General features: G+C 49.7%; 1 protein-coding gene across 1 annotated transcript in view; it reads right to left on the bottom strand.

Moving 5' to 3' along the window:
• Positions 1-1068: 1068 nt before the first annotated feature.
• LOC144668792 (rho GTPase-activating protein SYDE1-like) overlaps positions 1069-20098 on the bottom strand; it is an 80826-nt gene continuing 61796 nt past the window's right edge. Inside the window, exons 5-8 of the mRNA XM_078531142.1 lie at positions 19507-19633; positions 13786-13964; positions 3869-4100; positions 1069-1705 (exon numbers count right to left, since the gene is read on the bottom strand). Of these exons, the coding sequence (XP_078387268.1) occupies positions 1245-1705; positions 3869-4100; positions 13786-13964; positions 19507-19633 (999 nt within the window). The 3' untranslated portion in view covers positions 1069-1244. The remainder of the gene's footprint in view (positions 1706-3868; positions 4101-13785; positions 13965-19506; positions 19634-20098) is intronic.

Raw genomic sequence — 20098 nt, 5'->3', positions numbered from 1 at the left:
AAGGGGTCATGGCACTCGGGGAGGGCTGAGTGATGCTGGTGAGGAACCCCCATTGCTTCCATGGGTGTCTAAGGGCCAAACCAGGCAGTCTTCAGGCAACATCGAAGACTCGAGCCTGGTGCAGGGATGACACCACCCCCCCCAACCCTCCCCGATAAGAAGAGGTCCACAAGAAGTGGGGTGTGGAGCAGGGCGGGAAAACAAAGAACATGAAATAGGAGGAGTTGAACACACGGCCTATCGAGCCTGCTCCGCCACTCAACACCACCATGGCTGATCTTGGGCTTTAACCCCACTTTCCCGCTCGCTCCCCATATCCCTTGATTCCCTGAGAGACCAAACCTCTGTCTATCCCAACCTTAAATGTGTTCAACAATGGAGCAGACACAACTCTCTGGGGTAGAGAACGCCAAAGGCTCACAACCCTTTGAGTGAAGTAATTTCTCCTCGTCTCAAGCAAGGACAGGAACTCTCCAGGCAACAAGCGGAGCTGGAGGAACCTGAGGCTCACCGTACCCCTGGGATGGTAGAGAATTCCACCCGGATACAGGACACGGGTGCAAGAATCACCCAGGGAGTAACAGAGAGCTGGTGCTTTGGTGGACCTTATCTGACCTGCTCTGGGCCATCTTTAAGCAGTTTCAGGTGAGGCGATTGTATCAGGGTTCTGAAATGGTCAGCTGTTAGTCAACCAATTACCTCATGTGAATGAAAATGAGATAGAGGAACCCGAAAAGATCATGGGTCTGACTCTGGGCAGCACCTGAGTGAAGTCACTTCCTCAGCCTGCAATACACCGGCATTATCGGGATTGGAAGGGATGGTACAGGACATTAAACTCATGGTGGGGGCCACTCATTCTGTGTGTTTCTTTCATTCAGTTAAAGTACTGAGGGGATGGAAGGACGAGAGAGGGAGGGGAGGGGAGGGGAGGGGAGAGGAGCTGGGGGGGAGGGGAGAGAGGTGGCAGGAGGAGAGAGGAGGGAGGGGAAGGGATGGAAGGGAAGCGGGGGGGAGGGGAGTGGGGTGGGGGGGGTGGGGGTGGGTGCACAGGGCGGGGGTGGAGGGGGGGAGGTGGAATTGCACAAGCGAGTTTGGTGACGAAGAGTTCGAAGAGCTTCCATCGGACATGGCAGCGGCAGGGCTGCCCCATGTCTGTTGCGGGCCAGGCACCTGGGCCTTGGCACAGGCAGGGAGGGCACCGTGCCGCGCCGGTTAGAGTCGCTGGCGGCCTGGCTCGAGCCTCAGAGGAAGATGATCTTCTTCGCCAGCTCCCGCTCGATATCTGCGATCAGGCTGTCAAAGTCCTTCGTCCGCCCGGCGACAGCCGACTCCAAGTCCAGCCCGTCGCCGGGATAGGCGCCGCCATCTTGCCCCCCGTCGGGATACGAGACTCCGCCTGGTCGGTCGCCGGGCTCCTGTGCGTCCAGCAGGCCCAGGCCCAGCGCGGGGACCTGGACGCGATCGGCCGCCTCCCGCTCTCTGCCGGGCCCCAGGTAACTCCGGCCGCAGCTGCTCCAGTCACCAGCGTGGCGGTTCCGGGCGGAGCTGGGGGCGCGCCCCACGCGGGTCCGGCACACCACCTCCTCGGCAGGGGCGGACGGGGCAGCAGGGGGCAGGCTGGTCGGCTGGCGGCTCGAGTGCAGGCAGCCGGCAGGCCGCGGCTGCTCCAGTGACCGGTCCCGCTTGGCTTGGATTCGGTCGCCTGTGGAGACACAACGTGGAGAAATAGGAAGAAAAACCCGCCACAGAATACAGATTCCCCAGCACGGATACAGACCATTCACCCCCAACCGGGCCCTGCCGGTGCCTATCCTCAACTCCAGTCACCTACAGAGTAAAGCTCCCTCTACACTGTCCCCATCAAACACTCCCAGGACAGGTACAGCACGGGGTTAGATACAGAGTAAAGCTCCCTCTACACTGTCCCCATCAAACACTCCCAGGACAGGTACAGCACGGGGTTAGATACAGAGTAAAGCTCACTCTACACTGTCCCCATCAAACACTCCCAGGACAGGTACAGCACGGGGTTAGATACTGAGTAAAGCTCCCTCTACACTGTCCCCATCAAACACTCCCAGGACAGGGACAGCACGGGGTTAGATACAGAGTAAAGCTCCCTCTACACTGTCCCCATCAAACACTCCCAGGACAGGTACAGCACGGGGTTAGATACAGAGTAAAGCTCCATCGACACTGACCCCATCAAACACTCCCAGGACAGGTACAGCACGGGGTTAGATACAGAGTAAAGCTCCCTCTACACCGTCCCCATCAAACACTCCCAGGACAGGTACAGCACGGGGTTAGATACAGAGTAAAGCTCCCTCTACACTGTCCCCATCAAACACTCCCAGGGCAGGTACAGCACGGGGTTAGATACAGAGTAAAGCTCCCTCTACACTGTCCCCATCAAACACTCCCAGGACAGGTACAGCACGGGGTTAGATACAGAGTAAAGCTCCCTCTACACTGTCCCCATCAAACACTCCCAGGGCAGGGTCACATCAGAGACAGACAGGAGAGGGGGTTTTAAGAAGATAGGCTGCAGTCAAGGAGAGAAGCCTGGTGGGTTGGGGAGGGGTTATCTTTGCATTCCAGATAGAACAGAGCAATGGTACACCATCGTCTTGGTAACCCCTCGCCCCAAACGCCTCACCCACATCGCGATGACCCCTCATCGCCCCTGTACCCTTTAACCACACCTTCGCTGGGTACCCCTCAGCCAGTGCCATGCTTACCTGGCGAGTAATCCACAGAACATGAACTCAAATTCTAACGTGGCTGTTTAAGAATTTGAAATCAGTTTGTAAAAAAATAGTCTGGAAATAAAAAGCTGGGATCAGTGAAAGTGGCCCTGAGGTTGTGGGGTAGAGGGGGGGAGTGGTGCAAATGCAGGTGGGACTAATGTCCTTTTGGGAAGGGAACCTGCTGCTATGAGCAGCTGGGGGGCCTATATGTGACTCCAGTCCCACGCATCAAACTGCTTGAGTCTTAGTTGCCCTTTGAAGTGACTGAGCAGGACAAATGGTTGTGTTCATTCCCACCGGAGATGGCTAATAAATGCTGATGATGCCAGTGACATCCAGGCCCTGGGAATTCTTGATAATAAAAGCCTTCCTGCACCAAGCCCAACTGTTTATCCCTCAACACTGACAGTGTTGGCAGCTGAGGTCGATCCTGTCCTTATCCAAAGCCCGAGGAGGGAGTCCTTGAGCAACCCCGAGGGGCAGGGGCCCCGATCAAACCTCCCCTCCAGACATAGGGCCAGCGAGACCAACTCTAGTAGCCTTGGGCTAAAGACCAGCTAACTCAGGGTGGACTTTCCTAATCTCTGCAGTGGAGATGGTGGCGTAGCGTTAATGTCACTAGACTAGTAAACCAGAGGCCCCGGCTAAGGCTCTGGGGCACATGGGTTCAAATCCCACCACGGCAGCTGGTGAGATTTAAATTCAATTAATAAATCTGGAATATGAAAGCTAGTCTCAGTGATGGTGACCATGAAACTATCGATTGTTGCAAAAACCCATCTGGTTCACTAATGCCCTTTAGGGAGGGAAATCTGCCATCCTTACCTGGTCTGGCCTACATGTGACTCCAGACCCACAGCGATGTGGTTGACTCTTAACTGCCCCTCTGAAATGGCCGAGCAAGTCACTCAGTTCAGGGCAATTAGGGATGGGTAGCAAGTGCTGGCCTTGCCAGCGACACCCACATCCCGTGAAAGAATTTTTTAAAAAGTCAGTCAGGTGGGTGGAGGAGGATGACTGATTTTCACAAGAGCCTTTGTTAAACTCCTTACAAGGAATGGCTTCCTATCAAACTGCAAGTTCAACCCGTCGAGAGTCTGGCTCCTTGTACTTACTGGGCCACAGCTGCAGCAGGTAGTGTAAAACCTCAATGTGCCTCTTGAAGTCCAGGGCACTGGCGAGGTCCTTGGAGTGAGGGAAAGTGCGTGCACCTGGCTGTGAGGTCTCCTGCTTCTGACTGAGGAGGACTGGCCCGAAGCACACAGCCAGGTTCTGACACGTCATCTTGTTAGACTCTTGCAGCGAGGCCACCAGGCTGAGATGGTCAAGGAGCAGGGTTAGAGTGGCCTGGAGAGAGAGAGAGAGAGAGAGAGAAACACACTCATTAGAGAGATTACACAGCACAGTTAAGCAGGCAGGCAAGCTTTTCCCAGCTCACTCTCACTGCTGGTTACCAGCAGCTTCCGCCCTCAATTCTGGTCTCTAACCTCTGCCCTTTCACAGCTTCCTCATCACTCCTTCCATAACCTGATTCCTCCAAACTCCACTACCCCTCCAAGCTTTCTGTCCTAGTCCATCTAACCGACAAACACATTCTTCCCCATGTTCCTCCTCCTCCTCCTCCTCTCTCTGCCTCAAACCCCAGGACCCCACAAGGATACAATTCCTCACCTCCCGGGTTTACTGATGCCTGACCGTGCTTAGTGCACAATAAAGTATCAGCCATTTTGTGCACAGAAGCATCCTACAGACTGTTGGTGACGAGGCCTGGGGTGCTAAAAGTTGGATACATCAGGAGAAATCCTGGTTCTTCTTCGAAGAGTAAGAGTGCGATCTGTAATGTCGCCCTGGCCCACCAGCACTGGCAGGCAGGGCCTCAATGTATTGCCACATTTGAAGGATTGCACCTCTGGCAGTGATGCACTCCCTCCGGACTGCACTGGAGTTTGTCGTCCAAGAGTGAGGTTTGATGCAACCACCTTCTGTTACAGATGCCAGAGCGCGACTGTTAATGATATGTTAGTTACATTCAGATGCAGAGCTGAAGGGCATTGTTTTATTAAGTACCTAGAGAACTTATAAAGAGAGACTCCATGACTGGTGGGCACCACGGGGGCTGGGGTGCATCATCAGCCACCAAAACGATACTTTAATTTGATTTAATTAGGTTCCTTTTAAAAAAAATTCTCCTTTTGTTACAGTTCCCCTTTAAGGTGATATCACTTTAATTTGATTTGATCTGTTCATTTAATTTGATCTGTTAACCTGTTAAATTTAGTTACAGATATACTCAAAAGAGTACTCAACCGGAGAGATGCTAGAGTTCAACACTGGCCCCCAAAACCACATTTTAATTTGACTTAGTAAGTTTCCTTTAAGGTTTGTCTTTTGTTACAGTGCCCCTTTAAGGGGCTGTCACTTTGGTTAATTTAGTTAATTTGATTAATTGCTCTTAGTTCATAGGTACTCAAAAGAGTATAAAGAATTGGTCGTTTGGTTAATTTGTTAAATCTGTACTCAAAGGATGTAAAAGGAGTATCATTTTTCCTAATATTACTGTGGGATACTGAAGCAGGCTTGTGGGGCTGTGTGTGTGTGTGTGTATTGGGTGTGTGTGTGTGTATTGGGTGTGTGTGTGTATTGGGTGTGTGTGTATTGGGTGTGTGTGTGTGTGTGTATTGGGTGTGTGTGTGTATTGGGTGTGTGTGTATGTGTGTGTATTGGGTGTGTGTGTATGTGTGTGTATTGGGTGTGTGTGTGTGTATTGGGTGTGTGTGTGTGTATTGGGTGTGTGTGTGTGTATTGGGTGTGTGTATTGGGTGTGTGTGTGTGTATTGGGTGTGTGTGTGTGTATTGGGTGTGTGTGTGTTGGGTGTGTGTTTGCGTGTGTGTGTATTAGGTGTGTGTGTGTGTGTTGGGTGTGTGTGACTAATTTAATTAAACTGAAGACAGTCAGGTTGTAAGGTATAAATCATGAAAAGGTTTGGGTGTAAAGGCAGACATTTTGAAATGGAAATGGACGAGCTAATATTTGCATTTGTCGATAAGTTGAGAGGTTTGTATTTCAAAGAGACATGACCAGAAGTTTTACAACTTGCAAAATCATAAATAAATAAGGTAAAGTTATTAAGTTTACTTTTCCCGAAAATGCTGGCTATAATGACAAAATGAAAGATTTTTATATCCTGGGAAAGGTAACTTCCAACGAGAGTTTAAAATAATGGGTTTTAAAGATTAAAAGGGAGAAAATATATTTAAAGGAAGATTGAAAGCTGTGAGTAGCCATATGAGATCTTGAAAGGGCTTTGCGAAGACAGACCTGTGAAAAATAGCCTCTAGCCACCCCAAAGAAGTGCTTGTTTGCTCCAGAACACAAGGAATTTCCATTGTCAAGTGAGAGGAAGAGAGAAGCTGTGAAATGTCACTCTTATAGCAACAGTGGGTGCCTTGAGGTAATATTACTGGATGTTTTATAGATTATGAATCTCTTTGGACAGTTGCCTGGGGAAAGGGTGGTTACTTGGGAGTCTAGCTAAGTAGAAATTCTTTTGGAAAATGTTGTAAGGTGAAATTTAACTGTGTAACTGTAATCTTGTGTGTTTAAGTTTTCTTTTCTTTTGTTAATAAATGTTTTAAGACACACACCATCCTGACTTGGAACTGTACCGTCGTTCCTTCACTATTGCTGGGTTAAAAAACCTGGAACTCCTTTGCTAACAGCACTGTGGGTGTACTTACATCAGACGGACTATGGTGGTTCTAGAAGGCGGCTCACCACCACCTTCTCAGGGGCAATTAGGGGTGGGTAGCAAATGCTGGCCCAGCCAGTGGCACTCACATCCCAGGAAAGAACATAAAAGAAATCTTCCCTTCTGATTTATTGTGACTGGAATCTCTGCAGGAGCACGAGGGTCCAAGTTGGCCAACAACGTGACTAGCAATGATATTTTCACTGTCCAAGACAAGCAGTATTTAAAAAGTAAATGGGATTTTGTATTACAACCGCGTCAGAGGTTCCACTCTGCTTGCCATCCTGTGGATAATTCTTTCCCTTCATTGTAAAACGTGACAAAATTAGATTAGTACAGGAACCAAACTCAGACCAAACCTTCGCACACAACAGGTTATTAGAACATGCAACATGTTATCTGCGCGAGGGCAAGGAAGTTGCAGAAAAGAACGACAAATTACCAAAGAGGGACAGGGATCGAGCTGGGAAGTCTGAATGGTGGAGCCAGGTCCATTATGGAGCCACCACCATGGATCGCTTCAGTGTCAGGCACGGGTCGGCAGGGGTCATGGGTGCAAGCCGCACACCGGACATCGGAGCAAACATTTCGGGCAGGCACACCCAGCGCAGTGCTGAGGGAGTGCTGCACTGCCTGAGGTGCTGCCTTGCTGATCAGGCGTTAAGCTGAGGCCCTGTCTGTTCTCTCAGTGCACAATTCCAAAGACGACCAGGAGGGTCATCCCAGTGCTGTAACAAACATTCCTTCCTTATATAAGATCAGTAAAACAGATTATCCGCCATTAACGAGTCACTGTTTTGAAGGAGCTTGTCACTTAGCTCATTGAGCCTATTCTGCCATTCAATGGGATTATGGTTGATGTGCAAACTAACTCATACCCCCTGCCTTTGCCTGATATCCCCTCATACCGCTGGATAACAAAAAATCTATCACCATGGGCTTAAGCCCACAATCCAGACTGACGCTCGCGGTGCAGTACTGAGGGAGTGCGGCACTGCCGGGGACATTGCCTTTAAGATGAGACCTCAAACCGAGGCCTCATCTACACACTCTCGTGGACACTAAAGTTCCCATGGGCTTTATGATTAAGGGTGTTCTCTCTGATGTCCTAACCACTCTTTATCCATCAACCAACATGGCTGCAAAAACAGATCGTCCAATCATTTAACTCAATGCCACTTTTGGGAGCTTGCTGTGCACAAATTGGCTCCACATTTCAACAGTAACTGCACTCCGAAGCAACTTCATTGGCCCTAAAGGGCTTTGGGATGTGATGATAAGACGCAATATAAATACAATTTCTTTAGTCGTTTGGTAGTACAGGACATGAGTATTGCCGAAAAAGGAGACAGTTTTTGTTGAAGCTTTTCGTCTTGCACTCATCAGGACAATTTGCAACAAAATACAAATGTCAGGGGAAACAACATATTTATACTGCATGAGAAAAGAGTGCTCATTGGTTGGCAAGTGGGCTCTGGTTGGCAGAGGCGTTGCCATGGAGAATGCACCGGTTGATGGTGACTTAACACTTAACTGACAGAGTCATACTCACAGAATCATATCTTACAGGTAATGTACCACCATCATCACTCCGGGTATGTCCTGTCCCACCGGCAGGACAGACCCAGCAGAGATGGTGGCGGCACAGTGGTATACAGTCGGGAGGGGGTTTCCTTGGGAGTCCTCAACATTGACTCCGGACCCCATGAAGTCTCATGGCATCAGGTCAAACATGGGCAAGGAAACCGCCTGCTGATTACCATGTACCACCCTCCCTCAGCTGATGACTCAGTGCTCCTCCATGTTGAACATCACTTGGAGGAAGCACTGAGGGTGACAAGGGCGCAGAATGTACTCTGGGTGGGGGACTTCAATGCCCATCATCAAGAGTAGCTCGGCAGCACCAGTACAGACTGAGTTGGCTGAGTCCCAAAGGGCATAGCTGTTAGACTGGGTCTGCGGCAGGTGGTGAGGGAATCAAGAGGGGAAAACATACTTGACCTCACCCTCACCTACCTGCCTGCCGCAGATGCATCTGTCCATGACAGTATCGGTAGGAGTGACCACCGCACAGTCATTGTGGAGACAAAGTTCCATCTTCACATTGAGGATACCCTCCATCATGTTGTGTGGCACTACCACCGTGCTAAATGGGATGGATTTCAAACAGATCTAGCAACTCAAGACTGAGCATCCCTGAGGCGCTGTGGGCCATCAGCAGCAGCAGAATTGTACTCGAACACAACCTGTAACCTCATGGCCCAGCATATCCCCCACTCTACCATTACCATTAAGCCAGGGGATAAACCCTGGTTCAATAAAGAGTGCAGGAGGGCATGACAGGAGCAACACCAAGCATAGCGAAAAATGAGACGTCAACCTGTTGAGGCAATAAGACAGGGCTACTTACGTGCCAAACGGCAGAAGCAGCAAGTGAATGACAGCTAAGCGATCCCACAACCAATGGGTCAGATCTAAGCTCTGCAGTAATAAAAGCATAAAATGCTGGAAAAACTCAGCAGGTCGGGCAGCACCTGTGGAGGGAGAAACCGAGTTAAAGTTTCGAGTCCGTATGACTTCTTCAGACCATTCCTGCTACATCCAGTCGTGAATGGTAGTGGACAATAAAACAACTCACTGGAGGAGGAGGCTCCACAAATATCCCCATCCTCAATGATGGAGGAGCCCAGCAAACATCAGTACAAAAGATCAGGCTGAAGCATTTGCTACAATCTTCAGCCAGAAGTGCCGAGTGGATGATCCACCTTGGCTTCCTCCGGAGGTCCCCAGCATCACAGATGCCAGTCTTCAGCAAATTTGATTCACTCCACGTGATATCAAGAAACAGCTGAAGACACTGGATACTGCAAAGGATATGGAATTGACAATATTCCAGCAATAGTGCTGAAGACTTGTGCTCCAGAACTTGCCGCGCCCCTAGCCAAGCTGTTCCAGTACAGCTACAACACTGGCATCTACCTGGCAATGTGGAAAATTGCCCAGGTGTGTGGTGTACACAAAAAGCAGGACAAATCCAAACCGGCCAATTATTTGACTGATCAGTCTACTCTCGATCATCAGTAAAGCAATAGAAGGAGGTCATCACAGTGTTATCAAGCGGCACTTACTTAGCAATAACCTGCTCAATGATGCTCAGTTTGGGTTCCACCAGGGCCACTCAGCACCTGATCTCATTACAGCCTTGGTTCAAACATGGACAAAAGAGCTGAACTCCAGAGGTGAGGTGAGAGTGACTGCCCTTGACTCAAAGCTGCATTTGACCGAGTGTGGCATCAAGGGCCCGAGCAAAACTGGAGTCAATGGGAATCAGGGGGAAAACGCTCCACTGGTTGGAGTCATACTGAGCACAAAGGAAGATGGTTGTGGTTGTTGGAGGTCAGTCATCTCAGTCCCAGGGCATCACTGCAGGAGTTCCTCAGGGTAGTGTCCTCGGCCCAGCCATCTTCAGCTGCTTCATCAATGACCTTCCTTTCATCATAAGGTCAGGAGTGGGGATGTTCACTGATGATTGCACAATGTTCAGCACCATTCATAACTCCTCAGATACTGAAGCAGTCCATGTCCAAATGCAGCAAGACCTGGACAATATCCAGGCTTGGGCTGACAAGTGGCAAGTAACATTCGTGCCACACAAGTGCCAGACAATGAGCATCTCTAACAAGAGAGAATCTAACCATTGGCCCTTGATGTTCAATGGCATTACCATCACTGAAACCCTATTATCATCATCCTGGGGGTTACCATTGACCAGAAACTGAACTGGACTAGCCATATAAATACTGTGGCTACAAGAGCAGGTCAGAGGCTGAGAATCCTGTGGCGAGTAACTCACCTCCTGGCTCCCCAAAGCCTGTTCACCATCTACAAGACACAAGTCAAGAATGCTCTCCACTTGCCTGGATGAGTGCAGCTCCAACAACACCCAAGAAGCTCGACACCATCCAGGACAGAGCAACCGCTTGACTGGCACCCCATCCACAAACATTCACTCCCTCCACCACTGATGCACAGTAGCAGCAGTGTGTACCATCTACAAGATGCACTGCAGGAATTCACCAAGGCTCCTTAGGCAGCACCTTCCAAACTCACGGCCACTACCATCTAGGACAAGGGCAGCAGGCACATGGGAACACCATCACTTGTATGTTCCCCTCCAAGCCACTCACCACCCTGACTCGCCGTTCCTTCACTGTTACTGGGTTAAAATCCTGGCACTCCCTCCCTAGCAGCACTGTGGGTGTACCTACACCACATGGACTGCAGCGGTTCTAGAAGGCAGCTCACCCACCACCTTCTCAAGGGCAATTAGGGGTGGGCAATAAATGCTGGCCTAGCCAGCGACACCCAAATTACATGAATGAATAAAAAAAATACTGCCAAGCATTGTTTGAAATTTTAATCAGGCAGCTTGACTCTGGCTGTCCAGCAGCATCTGTGGAGAGAGAAACAGAGTTAACACTGGAGAAGGGTCATATGGACTCAAAACGTTAACTCTGTTTATCTCGCCACAGATGCTGCTAAACCTGAGTTTTTCCAGCATTTTCCGTTTTGGTTTCAGATTTCCAGTATCCGCAGTATTTTGCTTTTATCTTATTTGACTCGGATTGTCTTTGATATGCCCTATTTCAGCACCAAGTTTGCATGGTGAGCAAATGGCTCGGGCCCTATTTACAAGGTTGCCGATAAGGCCAATTTTAAAGTGCCCGGAACTGTAAGAATCCCAATGCGTTTACTGACCAGTGAAGGTAGGCTGAAACAGGGAATATCAAAAACATCCTGCGGGATAATGGCTATCCTGATCCGATCATTTCCTGCTGTACATCATGCAAACTGATGCCCTGAAAAGTGCCCGGTCTACCTCAGATTACCCTGGAAGGGCAAGGTATCTCAAAAATTTGAGCAACAGGTGAAGTTAGCTGTTTCACGCTGATACTATGCAGTAGCAACACGAATGGTATTGGCCACTAACAGGATGCTGCCGCCAAGCCAAAAAGACACTCTGCCTATCACCCAAATGAGTAATCTGGTACATGAATTTCAGTGCCAGTGTGATGCCAGGTATGTAGGCCGTACGCCCCAAAGACTGGGGGGATCGTATCAAATAGTATTTCCCAGCCGCTGCTCGGAACGGGCAGGGTACAGACCGTACCCAATCAGCCCATGCCCGCAAATCTCAAAACACCGTGTCCAACATGAGACGTGATTCCGCAACTGGATAGCATTTGATAAATAATCCTCGCTGTGCTAAGAATTGCGCTGACAACCAATTTAAGATTGTCAGTTGGGCTCACAGTGCGGGACATTTATGTGTACTGGCGGCTACATATATTAACACACAGGGCCCTGTTCTTTGCAGACAGGAGGAACACGTACACACACTGCGCCTGTTTCAAACGAAACAGAATAGGTGGTTCATTCTCCAAGGGTATGTCTTGACCAGGGTCAAGCTGCCTGGTTTAAATTTCAAACAATGCTTGGCAGTTAACTGTCAGTTGCCATCAACTGGTGCACTCTCCATGGCAATACCTCTATGAATCAGAGTCCACTTCCCAACCAATAAGTCTTTGCATACAGTATAAACATGTTGTTTCCCCTGACATTGGTATTTTCGTGTGAATTGTCCTGATGAGTGCAAGATGAAAAGCTTCAACAAAAAAATGCCTTTTTTCAGCAATTTCTTTCTTTTTTGTCTTCCTCTTGAAGGAATCCCATGATGTCGATGGGAGCTTAGACAGGTGAGTAAAGGGGAATGGCTGGGGCTGCGCGGTGGGTGGGGGGTGTGCAGAGAGCACAGGGTAGGGGGCGCGCAGTGATTTTGAGGGTTGGCAGGATGCAGGTGGTAGTATATCTCAGGAGTTGACGGTGGGTCATCCTCATCTCACGATTTAAATAGTGACCGGACTCGGATACAAGGGACGGGAGGAATGGGATTAAACTTTGCCAACGGTGCTGAACGAGGAACCACTGCGGTCCGTGAGAAAGAACGGGGAGCGCTGGAAGAGAGCCCGGACAGGTTAGCAAAGTGGACAGGCAGGCGGCAGTCGCAGTTCAATGGAGAGAATTGCAAAGTAGTACATTTGGGAGGGGCTAAAGGGCAGTGGAGGGAAGTGTACTCTTACTGGGTACTACTGGCAATGCTGGCATTTATTACCCAGCCCTAGTTACACTGAGGTGGTGGTTGGCCTTATCCCTGAAGCAGGTCAGTGCTTTTCTGGGCCACTTCAGAGGGCAGTCAACCTCGAAGGCTTGCGACTGGAGTCACGTGTAGGCCAGACTGGGTCACGGCAGCATGTTTACTTCCCCAGTGGCAAATTAACAAACCAGAGGGGCTTTTCGCAACAACCGGGCAGCCTCACAGTCACTCCGGCTGAGGTCAGGTTTTAGTTTCCAGATCTTTCTCCAATATCAATTCTCAAAGTGTCATGGTGGGAATCGAGTTTACATCCTCCGAATTATTAGCCCATTAACAGCAGCATGACACACGTGAGATTCTGAGGACGTTGAGAGGATGTCTCCTCTCGCGAGGGAATCGAGAGGAAAGGGGGTACAGTTTCAAGCCGGAGGTGAGGAGGAATTTCTCCCCTCAGAGGGCCGACAGTCTGTGGAGTTCTCTTCCCCAGCGAGCGGTGGAGGCTGGGGGTCACTGAATATATTCGAGGCTGAGTTAGACAGATTTTTGATCGATAAGGGGGGGTCAAGGGATATTGGGGGAGGGTGGGGGCAGGCAACAAAATTGAGCTAAGGCCATGTTGTTGAATATTGAAGCAGGCCCGAGGGGCCGAATGGCCTACCCCGGCTCCTAATTCGTGTGTTCTTCGCAAGACAACACGGGCACCAACTGGGAAATGGCAAGTTCAGGACTGACAACAGGAAGCCCTTCACACAAGGAGTGAGCAACATGGACTGGCCCTCTGGGAGGCAGGAACTCCGCAGTTTCATCATAGGTTTCAATGGGAGATGAGGCAGATGGGCTGAATGGCCTCCCTTGGCCCTTTGTGATGCCATTAAATGGATACATCTAACACTCCCAGTTCAATAAGAAGGTTTCTCCCCCGCCTCATGCATTCCTACATTATCTCAAGTCACTGATAGATCCAGACCATTCCTCAAAGATCTGTCTGTCCCTTCCACCCCAAAGTGCACGTAGGTTTCCCTTATCCAATAACATCCCAGTATCAGATGCCGTCAGTGCTTTACTGGGCATGTTGTGTTAACAGAGCGAGGCTCTCACAGAGGCTATGCTGCTGGGCTTGTGGTGTTACCTTCTCAGCCTCAGGTAGGCAGTCGAGCAGAGCCACTGTGTTAGCGGGACTTTGACTGGCATCTGGTACGCCCATAGTCATCTTCAAGGGCCACTTGGCCATGGCCTCCAGCACCACTTCGTACAGCGTCTTTGTGATGAGGGGAGACGGGAGCTCCCGAAGGTAGTCCTTGAGGATGCCTGCGGCAGAGGAAGAGAGTGCGGAACAGGGATATAAATTCACCAGCAGAATAACCAGCACAATGGCAGGATCGCCGCTCAGGGATTCGGGTCGCTTGCACCATTCCTCTCGCTCATGTTAGTCCCCACGTTTCACAACCAGATCTAGGGCCAACTGGGGGCAGCGTGATGGTGGGGATGTGGGGACCGGGGAGGCAGGCACGGACACACTGATGGGGAGGGGCAGAGCGGCATGGGGAGGGAGTTGGGAGACGGGGGGGGGGGGAGAGAGCTGGGAGACGGAGTGGGGGGGGGGGAGCCAGGAGGGGAGCTGGGAGGGTGGTGGGGGGGGGAGTGGATGGGTGGGGTAGTGGGTGCCAAAAGATGCGGGAAGCTGGGGATGGAGGGGGAACCAGGAGCAGGGATGGGGGGGGGGGGGGGGGAGAGAGAGGGGATGGGGGGGGGGGCGGGGAGACGGGATGGAGGGCGGGGAGACGGGATGGGGGGTGGGGAGACGGGATGGGGGGGGCGGGGAGACGGGATGGGGGTAGGGAGACGGGATGGGGGGCGGGGAAACGGGATGGGGGGCGGGGAGACGGGATGGGGGGGCGGGGAGACGGGATGGGGGGGCGGGGAGACGGGATGGGGGGCGGGGAGACGGGATGGGGGGCGGGGAGACGGGATGGGGGGGCGGGGAGACGGGATGGGGGGTCGGGGAGACGGGATGGGGGCGGGGAGACGGGATGGGGGGCGGGGAGACGGGATGGGGGGTAGGTAGAAGGGATGGGGGATTCAGGCAGGGAGACAACAGGATTCAGGAGATGGGAAGGGGGTGGGAATGCGGAGGGAGACGGTCAGGAAACGGTTACGTGTTCAATGTACACATTTCCTGCATTTCCTTTGATGGTTTTCTCCAAACTCAAACACAATCAGGAATAATGAATATAAACAGGTTCTGGAAGAGCTGCCCTATCTTCACGATTGAAGGTAGGTTCTAAGAGTTAAAGCACATTTATTTAAGCAGAACCTCTCGATAGCATTGTGGAGCTGGATTAATAGTTGGTAAATACACACGGTCACGCTTTAATGTTTTATACAATCCTTAACCTTCGCTATAAATTTCCAAAGGGAAAATGTTTGCACTGCAATATTGTGGGTGGATTTTAATTATACTAAGGAAACACTTATCCACTTACACAGGGGCGACATTTCTCTGCAAACATCTTGCCTGGATGTTATTGTGAAGTGCTCCTGTCCTTCTGTCGTTCAGCCCATTGCATCCCCTGCCCCTAACCATGGCTCCGGCTTTGGAACTTGTGGCCCAAAAGCACTGGGAGGGCAGTTTTAACCACACGGAGTGCAGCGACTCAGATAGATGACCCACCCCTACCTTCTCAAGAGGCAACTGGCGATGGAAAATAAACACCAGCCTTGCCGCCATTTTGCGGGGATGAAAATTTCAAAAGCCTGTTCAGGGAAGATTCCAGGCCCCGGTCTGTCTTTGGTGAAGAAATTCTTCCTGAGTTGACCGGTTTTAACCTGCACCTCTTGTTCCTGTATCCTGGAAGAGGGTAACGGTCACTCTAGGCGAACAGCAGCTGGATCACGCTGGGTGGCTGGTAGCCTTATGAGGAAAATGTTGAGCAGGTTGGGCCTACACTCATTGGAGTTTAGAAGAATGAGAGGTGACCTTCTTGAAACAGGTAAGTTTCTGAGGAGGCTTGACAGGGTGGGGGCTGAGAGGACGTTTCCCCTTGTGGGGGAGTGGAGAACGAGGGGGCACAGTTAGGGAATAAGGGGTCTCCCATTTAAAATGGAAACGAAGAGGAATTTCGTCTCTCAGGGGGTGGTTGGTCAATGGAATTCTCTTCCCCAGCGAGCAATGGAGGCTGAGTCATTGAATATATTCAAGGCTGACTGAGAGAGGTTTGTGATTAGAAAGGGAGTTAAGGGTTATGGGGGTGGGGGCCAGACAGGAAAGTGGAGTTGCGACCATAATCAGGTCAGTCATGATCTTAGCAAATGGTGCAGCGGGCTCGATGGGCTGAATGGACTACTCCAGCGCCTATTTCTTATATTCTTATGACACAGGAATGCAGGAGCGCCTAACAACCTGCGCTGAATCAGGGGCAGTTACATGCAGTAGCCTCATGGCCGCTAGGAACCGGACTCAGACGGACAAACTCATTGCACACAGTAGCCCACAGGCCAGCAGGAAGCTTTCATCGCAACTCAAACCCTGTTCCTCAGAGGGGGTCGCTCACCAGAGCCCACCCAGCTCCACGGGGAACTCCTGGTTAAGGGGGCTCTCAGCTTCCGGCATATAAAGATTCTTATAGTTCCCAAACAGGTCAGATGGTCATTGCCATCTCACTGAAAAGAGCACTCCAGTTTTCAAATGGCATCAAAGAAACTGGGTCAGCCAGGAAGGAGCAGCTCTCAGAGGCATAGAGAGAGGACTGAGTGAAAGGTGGGAGGAGGAGGGAGTAGGGGGTGCCTGAGAGAGAGAGGTGAGCTTCTAGCGAGAGGAGCGAGGGGGCTGGTGGGAGGAGGAAAGACAGTTCAAGTTACAATTTCTAGAGCAGAGCAGGTTAAGGGGGAGTTTTAATCGAAGGGTTCCAAATTGTGTCAGATTTGATTGCGGTAAATCTGTTCAGTGATGGTGGTTGGAGGGTGAGGGTGGTGCGGGGAGGGGTCTGGAACCAGAGGGAATTGATTTTTTAAAAAAAAGAAAGGAGATAAGGGAAATATTTTTATGCAGCAAATTGTTATGATCTATAGTGTGCAGCCTTAAAAGGAAGCAGATTCAATAGTAACTTTCTGAAGGGAACTGGATAAAGAATTGGAAAGGAGGAGTTTTCCTGGCTCTGTGGATAGAACCACAGGAGTGGGAACAATTCGGCAACTCTCTCAATGTGTCAGCAGAGACACACACAAACCCATTCGGCCCCTCGAGCCTGCTCTGCTGTCCAATAAGGTCATGGAGGATCTGTTTGTGTTTCGAATTCCACATTGCTATCCACCTCCGATAACCTTTGATTCCCTCGCCTGACAAGAATCTATCTACCTCTGCCTTAAAAATATTCAGTGACCCCGCCTCCATCGCTTTTGGAGGCAGAGAGTTCCAAAGTCACATTGCCCTCAGAGAAAAAAATTCTCCTCATCTCTGTCCTGTAAGGGTGACCTCTAATTTTAAAACAGTGCCCCCTAGTTCTGGACTCACCCACAAGAGGAAACATCCTTTTCACATCCACCTTGTCAAGGCCGTTCAGGATCTTGTATACTTCAATAAAGTCACTCCTTACTCTTCTAAACTCCAGTGGAAACAAGCCCAGTCTGTCTAACCTTTCCTCATAAGACAACCCACTCATTCCAGGTATCAACCTAGTAAACCTCCTCTGAACTGCCTCCAATGCATTTACATCCTTCCTTAAATAAGGAGACCAAAACTGCACCCAGTATTCGAGGTGCGGTCTCACCAATGCCCTGTATAACTGAAGTATAACATCCTTACTTTTAAATGCAATTCCTCTCATAATAAAGGATAGCATTCCATTAGCCTATGTGATTACTTGCTGTACCTGCATACTAACTTTTTGTGACTCATGTACTAGAACACCTAGATCCCTCTGCACCTCGGAATTCTGCAGCCGTTATCCGTTGAAATGATAACCCGCTTTTTTATTCCTCCTGCCAAAGTGAACTTCACATTTTCCAACATTAAACTCCATTTGCCAGATCTTTGCCCACTCACTCAACCTATCTATATCCATTTGCAACCTCCTCATGTCCTCTTCACAACAAACTTGCCTACCTATCTTTGTGTCATCTGAAAACTTAGCCACAATGCCTTCACTCCGCTCATCTAAATCATTGATGTAAATTGTAAAAAGTTGAGGCCCCAGTACAGACCCCTGTGGGACTCCACTCATCACATCCTGCCAACCTGAAAAAGACCCATTTATGCCTACTCTCTGCTTTCTGTCAGCCAGTCAATCTTCTATCCATAATAATATGTTACCCCCTCCACCATGAGCTTTTATTTCCACAATAACCTTTGATGTGGGACCTTATCAAATGCCTTTTGGAAATCCAAGTACAGTATGTCTACAGGCTCCCCTTTAACCAATAAATTGATTAAACATGATTTCCCTTTCACAAAACCATGCTAACTCTTCCTGATTACCTTGAGTTTCTCTAAGTGCCCAGCTATAACCTCCTTAATGATCAATTCTAACGCCTTCCCCACAGCAGACATCAAGCTAACTGGCCTATAGTTTCCTGGTTCTTATCTCCTTCCTTCTTGAATAGAGGGGTTATTTTTGCTACTTTCCAGTCTGATGAAACCTTTCCAGAATATAGCAAATTTTGGAAACTTATCAACGCATCTGCTACCTCATTAGCCGCCTCTTTTATGACCCCAGGATGAAGTCCATCAGAATCCGGAGACTTGTCAGCCTGCAGCTCCATCAGTTTGCTCAGTACTGCTTCCCTAGTGATTGTAATTTCACCAAGTTTCCCTCTCCCTTCCACCTCCTGATTTACAGCTATTACTGGAATGTTTTTTGTAGCCTCTATAGTGATGACAGCAGCAAAATATTTGCCCATTTAATCCACTATTTCCTTATTATCTACTATTAACCTACTCTTTTCCTTTTTAAATACCTGTAGAAACTCTTGCTATCCATTTCCAGCTAGCTTCCTCTCATACTCTAGTTTCTTTCTCCTGATTACCCTTTTAGTCATTCTCTGCTGTTCTTTATATTCTGACCAAACATCTGACCTGCCACTTATCTTTGTGTAATTAAATGCTTTTTCCTTAAGTTTGATGCTTTCCTTAACTTTAGTTAACCACAGACGGTGGGTTCCCCCTACCACCTTAGAATGTTTCTTTATGGTAGGAATATTCTTATTCTGAATATTCTGAAATATCCCCTTAAATATCTGCCACTGCTTCTATATTGATCTATCCCCTAGCCTAGTATCCCAGTTCACTTCAGCTAGCTCAGCTTTCATACCCACATAATTGCTCTTACTTAAGTTTAAAATACTAGTCTTAGACCCACTCCTCTCCCTCTCAAACTGGATGTAGAATTCAATCATATTGTGGTCGCTACTACCCAGGGGTGCCTTTACTCTGAGGTCACTAGTTAATCACATTACACAATACCAAGTCTAATATAATCTGCTCTGTGGTTGGTTCCAGAATGTGCTGCTTTAAAGAACTATCTCGAAAGCATTCTATGAACTCCCCGTCCATGCGACTACTACCAATCTGATTTTTCCAGTTTATATGTAGATTAAAGTCACCCCATGATTATTGCTGCCCCTTTATTACAAGCACCCATCGACACGATGGGTCGAAGGGCGTGTGGGGATTCTATAAGGGTATCGCAGGCAGTGCGGCCAATCCAAGCTATGGCAAGACGGTGTGGAGCCGAGGACTATTGCCTGCTCCGTGGTGGGTCAGAGGTGAAGGGCTACGGCCCACCAGGGTCAGAGGTCAGGGGTCAAGGGTTTCCCCCCTGCCAGGGTCAGAGGGCGTTTCTGGTTCGTTGCTCACCTGTGATAACGTTGATGTCAGGGTAGATTTCCTCGGAGAGGTTCACAGAGGCGCTGTCGCGCTCGAAGGAGTCCCGTAGCTCTTTCTTCACGGCGGCCGAGCCACAGAGACGGTACAGTCCCACAGCCTTGACACCCCCATTCAACCAGACATACGGACGGCACACAAAGGAGAAACAGAATACATTTCAGTCAAGCTGCATCTTAAGGCTCCTGTGGCACAACACCCAAACACACTGAAGCCCAAGAAGCCTCCAGTCCATCCCAAGGGCTGGTCGTCAGGGTTTAAATCGTTCACCCAGGCGCGATTCCAATTCAGGGCCAAGGGAAGGGACTCGAGGAACACAGGGGGTCCAAACGACACACAGCAGTCAAAATTCATCCTCTCAAACACCTTCAACACAATGTGAGGCTCTGCATTTACTGGGAGCTGCCAGCCCTCAGCATCACTTATCAAACACAAGTCATCGCTACGTAAATCTCCCAGGAAAACAGAAAACTGGACCTTCGGGAGAGAGTTAAAAGCAGAAAATGCTGCCTGACCTGCTGAGTGTTTCCAGCATTTTCTGTTATTAACCCAGATTTACAGCAGC

This window comes from Cetorhinus maximus, chromosome 28 (genome assembly GCF_964194155.1).
Source record: "Cetorhinus maximus chromosome 28, sCetMax3.hap1.1, whole genome shotgun sequence".
Classification (NCBI taxonomy): domain Eukaryota; kingdom Metazoa; phylum Chordata; class Chondrichthyes; order Lamniformes; family Cetorhinidae; genus Cetorhinus; species Cetorhinus maximus.
Note: the sequence above shows the minus strand (reverse complement) of the source record. Positions and strands in the feature narration are given on the sequence as shown.